The sequence below is a fragment of the Oncorhynchus mykiss genome, chromosome 11 (assembly GCF_013265735.2).
Source record: "Oncorhynchus mykiss isolate Arlee chromosome 11, USDA_OmykA_1.1, whole genome shotgun sequence".
NCBI lineage: Eukaryota > Metazoa > Chordata > Actinopteri > Salmoniformes > Salmonidae > Oncorhynchus > Oncorhynchus mykiss.
The window spans coordinates 67,480,354-67,493,574 of NC_048575.1; the positions used below are offsets into that span (position 1 = coordinate 67,480,354).

General features: G+C 41.9%; 1 protein-coding gene across 1 annotated transcript in view; it reads right to left on the reverse strand.

Moving 5' to 3' along the window:
- Nucleotides 1–1,473: 1,473 nt before the first annotated feature.
- LOC110536278 (lysyl oxidase homolog 2B) overlaps nucleotides 1,474–13,221 on the reverse strand; it is a 52,530-nt gene continuing 40,782 nt past the window's right edge. The window contains exons 9-14 of the mRNA XM_021621975.2: nucleotides 6,927–7,092; nucleotides 6,324–6,564; nucleotides 4,635–4,750; nucleotides 4,211–4,347; nucleotides 3,773–3,884; nucleotides 1,474–3,061 (exon numbers count right to left, since the gene is read on the reverse strand). Coding sequence (XP_021477650.1) covers nucleotides 2,991–3,061; nucleotides 3,773–3,884; nucleotides 4,211–4,347; nucleotides 4,635–4,750; nucleotides 6,324–6,564; nucleotides 6,927–7,092 — 843 coding nt within the window. The 3' untranslated portion in view covers nucleotides 1,474–2,990. The remainder of the gene's footprint in view (nucleotides 3,062–3,772; nucleotides 3,885–4,210; nucleotides 4,348–4,634; nucleotides 4,751–6,323; nucleotides 6,565–6,926; nucleotides 7,093–13,221) is intronic.

Genomic DNA, 13,221 nt, shown 5'->3' on the forward strand with positions numbered 1-13,221 from the left:
ATGTCTGTCGATAGCCACTAAGTCTCAAGTTACCCGTGACATTCCCCTCCTGGTGGCACAGCATAGTAGGTGGTCATCCCTCCCCGGCCACAAAACAAGACCCTCAGCCGTGTGAGGAGTGTGGTTAGTCTGTGTGTCTTGTTGGACATGTGTGTGTCTGTGTGGACTACAGTATATCAGAGGAATGGGTGGTCTTGGTAGTTGGAAGGGGATTAGACAAACACTTGGATACTAAAAACTAAAACAGTCAGAGGGTGATAGGTGTGGAGTTTATGGTCCTGGATGAATCACATCTTCCATGATAATAGGCCATGCATGGCTGGGGCTAAATTCAGTATCTATATCAGCGTCCCAAATGGCACCCTATTCCCTTTTTAGTGCACAAGGCTTTTGACCAGGGCCCATGGAGCTCTAGTCAAAAGTAGTTAATTATATAGGGAATAGGGTGCCATTTGGGGCACAACCTATGCTTGAGACCTGGAGCATTTGTCTAAACTGTGAAGCAGCTTGTCAGGTTTTCTTAACAGCCCTGTTCCTGGGGGTGCTGGAGATAAACCTTACTATACCCGAGTAATGCAGGGCTGCTTACATTTGCACAGGAGACAGTCCTAACAGAGTAATGAGGCCTGGATTTACTCCGACCAATGTCAACGGGACGTCCATCTCTCTCTAGTTTTCCCTGAAAGCAGTCACCCAGTGAACAGCTCCAAACGGAATGCATACCATGCTCCTACAAAGTTTGTCATTTGGAGTAGCTTGCTGCAGAAAGTCCAGAGCTTTTGTCGTACGTCAAACTCATTCTGTCATTTGCTTTATGGACTATGACCTCTTTATGTGTGGCACAATGCACACATAACTCTCTAACAAATGGCAAGGAAGCATAAATGAAAGAGTTAAACTAGTTGTGAGAATGTTTCTGATGCCACACTAAAACAAATTCACTCCCATTGAAGTAATTCAGAATTCAGATGTTAAGGACATCCCTTGGTCATACTGTAGAAATGATAGGAAAGTCAACAGAGCAGTGAAGAACAAACTGTAATGACTATAAATGACCAGAGGGTGGAGATCATTTATCATCATTGAGAATGATAGAGGCCTCTGGTGGCCAAAAGGCCACATTAGTCCTCTCTATCTCTGTATATACCGAACTGTAGTAGACTACTGCTTTACGGTACACTGCCAAATCACTACCCTAAAGTAAAACAACCAGAAGATGGCAGCAAATTCAAGGGCTGAGGAAATCAAGCACAGCTTGTGATCATGAGGATGGTGGCATAAGGCATAATTTATATCGGGGTGGCAGATAGCAGTTAAGAGTGCTGAGCCAGTAACGGAAAGGTAACTGAGCCGACTAAGTAAAAAAATTGTCTGTGCCCTTGAGCAAAGCACTTAACCCTCATTGCTCCTGTAAATTGCTCTGGATAACAACATCTGCTAAATTACCAAATATCTGAATATCCAACCAACAACTTAGATTTGTTTGCTTTAATATAGTTATCAAACAAAGGACATTATGGATTTTTACACTCCATTCAAGTATACAGTTAGCATAACATACTGTAGCCATTCAGCTGTCACTGTACTGTACCCTCATAAAACAGAGGTTGACAGTTTGGTAGCACCATTATTTTTTTAAAGTACAATAAAATAATGAGACACACATTATTGTACAAAAAAAACTGAAAGGAAAAAGGGAAAAAATGCTATTAAAATCCCTGACTTTTACAACAATAAGTTACTAATATGTTTGCTTGAAAATATGAGATTGTTTGTGAATGTTGAAAAGGAAACATATGCATGAGAAAATAAAAATGACTTTATTTCTCTCAATATAAGGCACTGAGGGGCATTAGTTGTATCCCTCCATTTTAACTACCGTACTACCGCCACTACTGTTGTGGTGTGGAGTGGACTAATGTCTGCCATTTGGTCACAGTTTTTACATTGGAAAAGGAACTTCTCAGGCACTTGGGATGGGTACTGGGGTTGAATACAGATGTCAGAATGGGAAACATGACAGAATAACTTAAAGATAGAGCGTGTTGACCATAGAAATCTATACCACAGACTAAAAGATTGGTGACGGTAACAACCTTGTACTTCAAAATAATGACATCTACATTTCCAAAGAAAAAGAAAATAGAAGACAGGTGAAATTACTACATCACAGGACATCTGTTTGTTAAACACTTCACAACAACAATGCACTTACTGGCAGTTAGTTATTGGATCCTAATGTATTGCATTGTACTATACTGTGTCCTCAATACTCATCGTCATTAAGCTACTTAGAGAGTAGCCTATATGAGGCCCTTACTTTATAAAGCAAATCTATTATTAGATCATGATCAATGAAGTCTGTAGTATTCCCAAATATGTCTTTGTTCATAGTTCAAGAAAGATTTTTGTCAGAGATATTCAACCTCTGCGGAAATGACCTTTGACCTTTGAATGTTCTATCATTAAAAAAAAAAATAAGAAAGTGCAGCAGGATTCACTTTCATTACTGTACATCAGATAACTTACACAGCACCCAAAAGTAGTGCACTATTTTGGGAATAAGGTGCTATTTGGTCTCATCATCACCTCTAGCGGGGAGCATTGGGAATGTATATTTCATGTCTCTAACCCAGGGGTGTGAGAAACTGCATCAGTCCCTTCTTGATCTCAACAAAAGAGCTGGGAGAGGCTGCCTGCTTTTGGGATAAACTAATGAGAGGGGATTGAATTTGAGATGACAGAAAGATACATCAAATTATGTATATATAGGGCAGCTTGTCCACATTTTGTCCATATAGCATTCCTAACTAGCAGGGGGATTCTTAACAGCTGTAGTCTTATTGGTGACAAGATAAAAGAGTTTACTCTGGACTGCTGACTGGGGAACAGAGAGAGGGGGGGTGGGGGGGGGGGGGTCTAGTGGTTGGGGACATTTTGGCAGTTTCTCTGTGGTGGTGATGGTTGCTCTGTTCTTCTCTTCCATCCTTTTACCTGTGGGTCACCTGGTTGTTCAGTAGCCCAGGGAAGGACTCCTCAGTCTCAGTGCTTAACGATCCACCTAAACAGGAAAGGGACAAATGGTCAACATTTAAAAACGTCTCAACGCTTTACACTTTCAAATCAAAGTTTGCCAGACGTTTTTTTGATTACTAAAGTAGTGTAATGTCAAGATGAAACCAAGTCCCACGACATCAGTTTAAGGGCAACTCCGCCACTTTTCAACCTCATGAATTATCTCCAGTACCAAACCAGTGTCTAAATATGTGAAAAGGGTTTATTTTTATGATCTGTAGTAAAATTATAAGAAGATTGGTCCTAAACAATGCTTGTCTGTGACATCATAGGGTAGGATTAAAAGTAAGAAAAGCAGTGATTTTCAAAACCTTCAACAAGTTTCTAGCCAGAGGAGGGTATTTTCTTGCTCCCCAAGTCACCGCGAATCTCATAGTGTTTGAAAATCACTCAAATGTTGTAACTTTTGATGATGTCATCTGGTAGAACTTGTTTTTTTTCTACAACACCGTTTTCACATATGTAGACACTGGTTTGGTGCTGGAGATAATGAACATGAACTTGGCCTTTAACATCCAGCAACTGTATACACCTCCTGCACAAATGAATGGCTGGATCTATACATCTTAACATTAGTCTACTTGTGAGGTCTGCAAACATCCAACTTTCATTTATGAAAGGGGTTGCGGAACAATGCAGTAACACAGAATTTCTGAGGTAAAACAGTCACACAAATTGTGGCACATCATTGTCTTACCATTATGACAGCTGTACATCCATATACGGTGGCCGTCGTATCTACATCTACACTTCATTAAGTTGTTGGAGTAGTCGGACTCAGGCACCTCATAGTTAGGGTTAATAAAAACCTGTTGGAGAGAGCAAAATGCTGTGAATCATTATCCAACACAAAGAGTGGAAATTAACATTGATAATCATAGTTAGGATTTTGCTCAGTTGAATGAAAAAACTCTATATGCATTTTACATTTGTCCAATAAAATTAATGAATTAACTTTATTAGACCTCAATCGATAACATAGGATAATAGTGTAGAGGAATGACCTTGGTTGCGTCCCTAATGGCACTACTTTTGACCAGAGCCTTACGGGCCCTGGGATATATAGGGAATAGGGTGTCATTTAGGACGCACTCCTTCACTGGAAAGACTTTAAGTAAGCAGAAAGGTAATTTACCTGGAATATGTAATCTCCGGGCTTGATGTCTGTGATGTCAATCCACTGGCAGTCAATATCATGTCTGTACGTATCCCAGCAGCCAACAGTGATGCCTTGCTCTCCAAAGTTGGCACACTCGTATCTTTTCTCAATACCTGTCAAGATGACAATAAATCAAAGTTAATCAAAGTACATACAATGGCACATAATATTTTGTGAGTGAAAGAGCATGTTGAGCTATTGCTCAGGCTGTATTATATATGTGCTATGCAAGGAGTGAGGAACACTAGGCAGACAAGATAGTATAGGTAGCTAGTCTGTCTGTGTCCCAAATGGAACCCTATTCATTATAGAGTGGACTACTTTTGACCAGGGCCTTATGGACTCTATGTAAGGGATAGAGTGCCATTAGGGACACACATTTATTTATCCAGGCTCTTACCCTCTTCACAGTCAGTGTCCTCCAGACAGAAGCTTGCCTTGTGTCCCTCTGCCACCTTGGTTCCGTTGAGGCTGAGCAGGTCATAGTGGGTGAATACCTCCATGCTGTGGTAGTGCCTGGGCACAGCGAGAAAGAGAGAGACACTTCATTTATAAATAGACCTGCCATCTACTGTAGAGTCTATTATATTCTCTCTGAAGCAGATATGTTTTTATACAAGAGCTAGAGACTGTTGAAACATATGGCACTAAGGCAGACACTAAGAAACCCAAAATAAACATTTGCTTTCAAAATTGTATATGTTTAGCGATTCAGATTATATGCATAATCCCACAGGCACTGAGGGTTTTATTTGTGTAAAACTGGTGACTGTGTGAAGCTGCCGACATTGCACAGTTCACCCAATGCCTTGACAGAAAACATCTGAGACGTTTCAGTCTGTGGCCAATTACAGGGCAGCGAACGTATGGAAATGGAAAATGGCTCAAGAACGGAGTTATCTAGAGAGTTCAGTAGAATGTTCCCTTAATGTCAGTCTCCTATAAAAAGACAACTAGGTAGTCATGGTGACCGACAACTATGAGGTAAAATACACTCAGTGACCAGTTTATTAGGTACACCACCCAGTTCACGAAAATGAATCGTTCCTACAGACAGTGAGTCACGTAGCCGTGGCTTGCTTTATAAAGCAAGCAGACAGGCATCGAGGCCAAGCAAGCAGACAGGCATCGAGGCCAAGCAAGCAGACAGGCATCGAGGCCAAGCAAGCAGACAGGCATCGAGGCCAAGCAAGCAGACAGGCAGAGGCATTCAGTTACTGTTTGATTAAACGATAGAACGGGCAAAACAAGTGATCTAAGTGACTTTAAGAGTGGTATGATCATTGATGCCAGGCGTGCCGGATCCAGTATCCCAGAAACGGGTGGCCTCCTGGGATTTTCACACACGACAGTGTCTAGGGTTTACAGAGATGCCAGGCGTGCAACAAACAAAAAACATCCAGTCAGCGGCAGTCCTGCGGGAGACAACAGCTCGTTGCACGAGAGAGGTCGAATGAGAATGGCAAGAATCGTGCAAGCTAACAGGCGTGCCACAAACAGACAAATAACAGCGCACTACAACAGTGGTGTGCAGAACGGCATCACGGAATGTACAACTCGTCAATGCTTGTCACAGATGGGCTATTGCAGCCACACCGGGTTACACTCCTATCAGCTAAAAACAAGAAGCGGCTCAAGTGGGCAAGCGATCACCAACACTGGAAAATTGATGAGTGGAAAAACATTGCCTGGTCTGATGAATCCCAGTTCCTGTTGAGTCAGGATTTGGTGTAAGTAGCATGAGTCCATGGATCCATCCTACCTGGAGTCCACGGTACTGGTGTGGGGAATGTTTTCCTGGAACCCTTTATGTCCCTTGATATCAATTACGCAAAGACCAATTCCGACACCTTGTAGAGTCCATGCCCTAAAGAATTGCGTCTGTTCTGGAGGCAAAGGGGGGTCCGACCCGGTACTAGATGGGTGTACCTAATAAACTGTAATCTGAGTATATATCACCATATTAAACAAATAATACAATTCTAGCCTGGATAACATTGCGCATAGCCCTGGGCTAACAACATGCTGTGTGAACAAAGCATATCTTTCAATTTCACAAACAAACAGGAAGGGCCATGGAGCAACTTGCCTATGGCAGTCATGCCACACCCAGGAGTGGCGTCCAGCCTTGGGTCTGAAGTCTGACTGTCCGTTGTTGTGGATCTGGGAGGAGAAGCGCAGCAGGCGGCGGTAGGAGTTGGCAGGGGTCTTGCTGGAGGTGGTGGATAGGCAGTTCTCTTCATAAGCACACTGCAGCATGAACATGGGCCTGTCCTCCATATAGGTGGTCTGCTCCACTACCTGGGGGCTCAAGACCAGGTCAGGGGCCGCTGATGGGGAGAGCAGGGAGGGAAGAGGGAGAGAGAGAGAGAGTGGTTAAAAATGTGAGCATACTTCATCATTACAATGTTACAGTTATTATAGTTATTATCTTATAAAAAGGCCAGGACAGACAAATACATGTTTTGGTATTCAACCATTATTATCAGCATTCAATCCAAGGCATCTAGTACTGGTAGACTACTGAGAGGGAAAGGCAATAGGAGCACTCTTATGCAGCATGAATGAGGTTTTGGCCACACCACATCAAAGGCTAATTATAAAGATTGTGTAAACAGAAAAGTAGCAAATCTGATGTTGAAGAAAGGTACATATTACTTCACATATTTTGTTAGTGTAACAAGCCCCTTACTCTCTGAGCAGGAGACTCCGGCGGCGTTGCGTCCTCCTCCTTTAGGACAGGTGAGGTGAGCTCCGTGGTGCAGGCAGTGGGATAGGGACATCTCCGTGCCAGAACATCTCACCCCACTCATCACCACAGGGTCAGCACTAACCTCTCCTGGCCAGTACCACGTCTCCTAAAGGACAGGGACACAACATGACAGAGGTCAGGCATGTATTTTATCAGACAGAGAATTTGCGGAACATGTCCTAGGTTATGTGTTTGTTATGCAATTGTATTATTACATTTTATCATTATACAGAGCCTTCAGAAAGTATTCAGACCCCTTGACCTTTTCCATATGTTACATTACAGCCTAACTCTAAAATTGATTAAATTAAATGTTTTTTCTTATCAATCTACACACTTAATGAAAGCGAAAAACAGTTTTTTGGCCATTTTTGCAAATGTATAAAAAACAGAAATACCTTATTTACATAAGTATTCAGACCCTTTGCTGTGAGACTCAAAATTGAGCTCAGGTGCATCCTGTTTCCATTGATCATCCTTGATATGTTTCTACAACTTGATTGGAGTGCACCTGTGGTATATCCAATTCATTGGCCATGATTTGGAAAGGCAGACACCTGTCTATATAAAGGTCCCACAGTTGACAGTGCATGTCAAAGCAAAAACCAAGACATTAGGTCGAAGGAATTCTCCGTAGACAGGATCGTGTAGAGAAAAAGGGGAAGGGTACCAAAACATTTCTGCAGAATTGAAGGTCCCCAAGAACACAGTGGCCTCTATCATTCTTAAAATGAAAGAAGTTTGTAATCACCAAGAATCTTCCTAGAACTGACCGACCGTCCAAACTGAAAAATTGCAGGAGAATGTCCTTGGTCAGGGAGGTGACCAAAAACCTGATGGTCACCCTGACAGAGCTCCAGAGTTCCCCTGTGGAGATGGGAGAACCTTCCACAAGGACAACTATCTCTGCAGCACTCCACCAATCAGGCCTTTATGGTAGAGTGGCCAGACAGAAGCCACTCCTCAGTAAAAGGCACATGACAGCCCGCTTGGAGTTTGTCAAAAGGCACCTAAAGGACTCTCATACCAAGATTCTCTGGTCTGAAGAAATCAAGATTGAACTCTTTGGACTGAATGCCAAGTGTCACGTCTGGAAGAAACATGGCACCATCTCTACGATGAAGCACCATCCCTACGGTGAACATCATGCTGTGAGGATGTTTTTCAGCGGCAGGGTCTGGGGAAGATGAACGGAGCAAAGTACAGAGAGATCCTTGATGAAAACCTGCTCCAGAGTGCTCAGGACCTGGGGTGAAGGTTTTACCTTCCAACAGGACAACAACCCTAAGCACACAGCGAAGACAATGCAGGAGTGTCTTGTCTCTGAATGTCCCAGCCAGAGCTCGGACTAGAACCAGATCGAACATCTCTGGAGAGACCTGAAAAAAGTTGGGCAGTGACGCTCCCCATCCAACCTGATAAAGCTTGAGCGGATCTGCATAGAATAATGGGAGAAACTCCAAATACAGGTGTGCCAAGCTTGTTTCGTCATACCCAAGAAGTCTCACAGCTGTAATCGCTGCCAGAGGTGCTTCAATAAGGGGGTCTGAAAATGTATGTAAATGTGATATTTAATTCTTTTTTTTTTTATATATACATTTGCAAACATTTCTAAAAACCTGTTTCTTCTTTGTCATTATGGGATAGTGTGTAGATTGATGAGGGGGGAAAAAACAATTGAATCCATTTTAGAATAAGGCTGTAACGTAACAAAATGTGGAAAAAGGGAAGGAGTATGAATATTTTCAGAATGCACTGTATAATGGTGTTAGAACAATATACTGGTAGGATTCAAATTCACAATGGATTCAAGGTAGCAACAAATATAAGCAAAACTATTTTTCTACTAACCACAAGAGGGGGCAGCCTGTTCATTATCTCTCTAGCTGTATTTAGTAGTGTCACTATTACTTTATTTTGTCCCTCAGACAGAGGCGTCATGCCCATCGGGGGCACAGATGTTCTGTTTAATACTGTTTATATTATATATATATCTATCTATCAATCTATCTATGTATATATATATATATATATATATATATATATATATATATATATATATATATATATATATATATATATATATATATATATATATATATATATATAAAATACTGAGTGTAATAAAACTGAAGGATACCTGCTCCTTCCATGACTGACCAGGTGAAAGCTATGATTCCTTATACACTGAACAAAAAAATATACACGCAACATGTTTTGGTCCCATGTTTCATGAGCTGAAATGAAAGATCCCAGAAAATGTTCAAATGCACAAGAGGCGTAATTTCTCTCAAATTGTGTGCACAAATTAGTTTACATCCCGGTTAGTGAGCATTTCTCCTTTGCCAAGATAAACCATCCACCTGACAGGTGTGGCATATCAAGAAGCTGATTAAAAAGCATGATAATTACACAGGTGCACCTTGTACTGGGGACAATAAAAGGCCCCAGCACAAATGTGCAGTTTTGTCACACAACACAATGCGACAGTCTCAAGTTGAGGGAGTGTGCAATTGGCATGTTGACTGCAGGAATATCCACCAGAGCTGTTGCCAGATAATTGAATGTTAATTTCTCTACCATAAGCCACCTCTAATGTTGTTTCAGAGAATTTGGTAGTACATCCAATCGACTTCACAACCGCAGACCCACGTGTTTGACGTCGTGTGGGTGAGCTATTTGCGAAGAGTGCCCCATGGTGGTGGTGGGGTTATGGTATGGGCAGGCATAAGCTATGGACAACGAACACAATTGCCTTTTAGTGATGGCAATTTGAATGCACAGAGATACTATGACGAGATCCTGAGGCCCACTGGGAGGCCCTTATTTCTAAAGGTATCTCTGACCAACAGACACATATCTGTATTTCCAGTCATGTGAAATCAATAGATCAGGGTCATAGATCAGGGTCTAATGAATGTACAGTGCCTTGCAAAAGTATTCGGCCCCCTTGAACTTAGCGACCTTTTGCCACATTTCAGGCTTCAAACATAAAGATATAAAACTGTATTTTTTTGTGAAGAATCAACACAAATGGATTGTCTTGTTGGAAGACAAATCTCCGTCCCTGTCTCAGGTCTTTTGCAGACTCCATCAGGTTTTCTTCCAGAATGGTCCTGTATTAGGCTCCATCCATCTTCCCATCAATTTTAACCATCTTCCCTGTCCCTGCTGAAGAAAAGCAGGCCCAAACCATGATGCTGCCATCACCATGTTTGACAGTGGGGATGGTGTGTTCAGGGTGATGTTGCTTTTACGCTTTTACGCTGTGTTGCTTTTACGCCAAACATAACGTTTTGCATTGTTGCCAAAAAGTTCAATTTTGGTTTCATCTGACCAGAGCACCTTCTTCCACATGTTTGGTGTGTCTCCCAGATGGCTTGTGGCAAACTTTAAACAACACTTTTTATGGATATCTTTAAGAAATGACTTTCTTCTTGCCACTCTTCCATAAAGGCCAGATTTGTGCAATATACGACTGATTGTTGTCCTATGGACAGAGTCTCCCACCTCAGCTGTAGATCTCTGCAGTTCATCCAGAGTGATCATGGGCCTCTTGGCTGCATCTCTGATCAGTCTTCTCCTTGTATGAGCTGAAAGTTTAGAGGGACGGCCAGGTCTTGGTAGATTTGCAGTGGTCTGATACTCCTTCCATTTCAATATTATCGCTTGCACAGTGCTCCTTGGGATGTTTAAAGCCTGGGAAATCTTTTTGTATCCAAATCCGGCTTTAAACTTCTTCACAACAGTATCTCGGACCTGCCTGGTGTGTTCCTTGTTCTTCATGATGCTCTCTGCGCTTTTAACGGACCTCTGAGACTATCACAGTGCAGGTGCATTTATACGGAGACTTGATTACACACAGTTGGATTGTATTTATCATCATTAGTCATTTAGGTCAACATTGGATCATTCAGAGATCCTCACTGAACTTCTGGAGAGAGTTTGCTGCACTGAAAGTAAAGGGGCTGAATAATTTTGCACGCCCAATTTTTCAGTTTTTGATTTGTTAAAAAAGTTTGAAATATCCAATAAATGTTGTTCCACTTCATTATTGTGTCCCACTTGTTGTTGATTCTTCACAAAAAAATACAGTTTTATATCTTTATGTTTGAAGCCTGAAATGTGGCAAAAGGTCGCAAAGTTCAAGGGGGCCGAATACTTTCGCAAGGCACTGTATTTAAATTGACTGAATTCCCTTACATGAACTGTAACTCAGTCAAATATTTGAAATTGCTGCATGTTGCATTAATATCATTGTTCAGTTTATACAGTACTAGTCAAAAGTTTGGACACCCCCACTCATTCAATGGTTTTGCTTTATTTTTTTACCATTTTCTAGATTATAGAATAACAGTGAAGACATCAAAACTATGAAATAACACATATGGAATCATGAAGTAACCAAAAAAGTGTTAAACAAATCTAAATCAATTTTATATTTTGATTCTTCAAAGTTTCCACCCTTTGCCTTGACAGCTTTGCACACTCTTGGCATTCTCTCAACCAGCTTCACCTGGAATGCTTTTCCAACAGTCTTGAAGGAGTTCCCATATATGCTGAGCACTTGTTGGCTGCTTTTCCTTCACTCTGCGGTCCAATTCATCCCAAACCATCTCAATTGGGTTTAGGTCGGGTGATTGGGGAGGCAGCACTCCATCACTCTCCTTCATGGTCAAATAGCCCTTACACAGCCGGGAGGTGTGCTTTGGGCCATTGTCCTGTTGAAAAACAAATGGCACAGTGGTCTAAGGTACTGCATTGCAGTTGCTAGCTGTGCCACTAGAGATCCTGATTCGAGTCCAGGCTCTGTCGCAGCACATTTGGCCCAGCATTGTTCGGGTTAGGGGAGGGTTTGACCGGCAGGGATGTCCTTGTCCAATCGCGCTCTAGCAACTCCTGTGGCGGGCCAGGCGCATGCACTCTGACACAGTCGCCAGGTTTACAGTGTTTCCTTCGACACATTGGTGTGGTTGGCTTCCGGGTTAAGCAGGCATTGTGTCAAGAAGCAGTGCGGCTTGGTTGGGTCGTGTTTCGGAGGACGCATGGCTCTCGACCTTCGCCTCTCCCGAGTCCGTACGGGAGTTGCCGCGATGAAACAGGAATGTAACTACCAATTGGATACCACAAAATTGGGGAGAAAAGGGGTAAAATAAAAACATAAATAATAATAGAAAAACAAATGATAGTCCCACTAAACGCAAACTGGATTGGATGGCATAACGCTACAAAATTCTGTGGTAGCCATGCTGGTTAAGTGTGCCTTGAATTCTAAATAAATCACAGACAGTGTCACCAGCAAAGCAGCCCCACACCATCACAACTCCTCCTCTGTGCTTCACGGTTGGAACCACACATGCAGATGTCATCTGTTCACCTACTCTGAGTCTCACAAAGACATAGCGGTTGAAACCAAAAATCGCAGATCTGGACTCATCAAGCCAAAGGACAGATTTCCACCAGTCTAATGTCCATTGCTCATGTTTCTTGGCCCAAGAAAGTATCTTCTTATTAGTCACCTTTGGTAGTGGTTTCTTTGCAGAAATTATACCATGTCTCCTCTGACCAGTTGATGTTGAAATGTGTCTGTTACTTGAGGCATTTATTTGGGCCGTGTTGTTTCTCTTCACATATTTGAGCTGTTCTTGCCATAATATGGACTTGGTCTTTTACCAAATAGGGCTATCTTTTGTATACTTTGTCACAACACAACTGATTGGCTCAAATGCATTAAGAAGTTAAGAAATCCCACAAATTAACTTTTAACAAGGCACACCTGTTAATTGAAATGCATTCCAGGTGACTAATTCATTAAGCTGGTTGAGCGAATACCAAGAGTGTGCAAAGCTGTCATCAAGGCAAATGTTGGCTACTTTGAAGAATCTCAAATATAAAATATATTTAGATTAGTTTAACACTTTTTGGGTTCCTACATGATTCCATATGTATTATTTCATAGTTTGTAGTCTTCACTATTTCTCTACAATGTAGAAAATAGTAAAAATAAAGAAAAACCCTGGGATGAGTAGGTGTGTCCAAACTGTTGACTAGTACTGTATATATAGGAGGTCAGCATCTTCACTGTTGATGTTGAGATTGGTGTTTTGCAGGTACTATTTAACGAAGCTGCCAGTTGAGGACTTGTGAGGTGTCTGTTTCTCACCGGGGCCTCCCACTCTTTCTATTTCTGGTTAGAGCCAGTTTGCGCTGTTCTGTGAAGGGAGTAGTACACAGC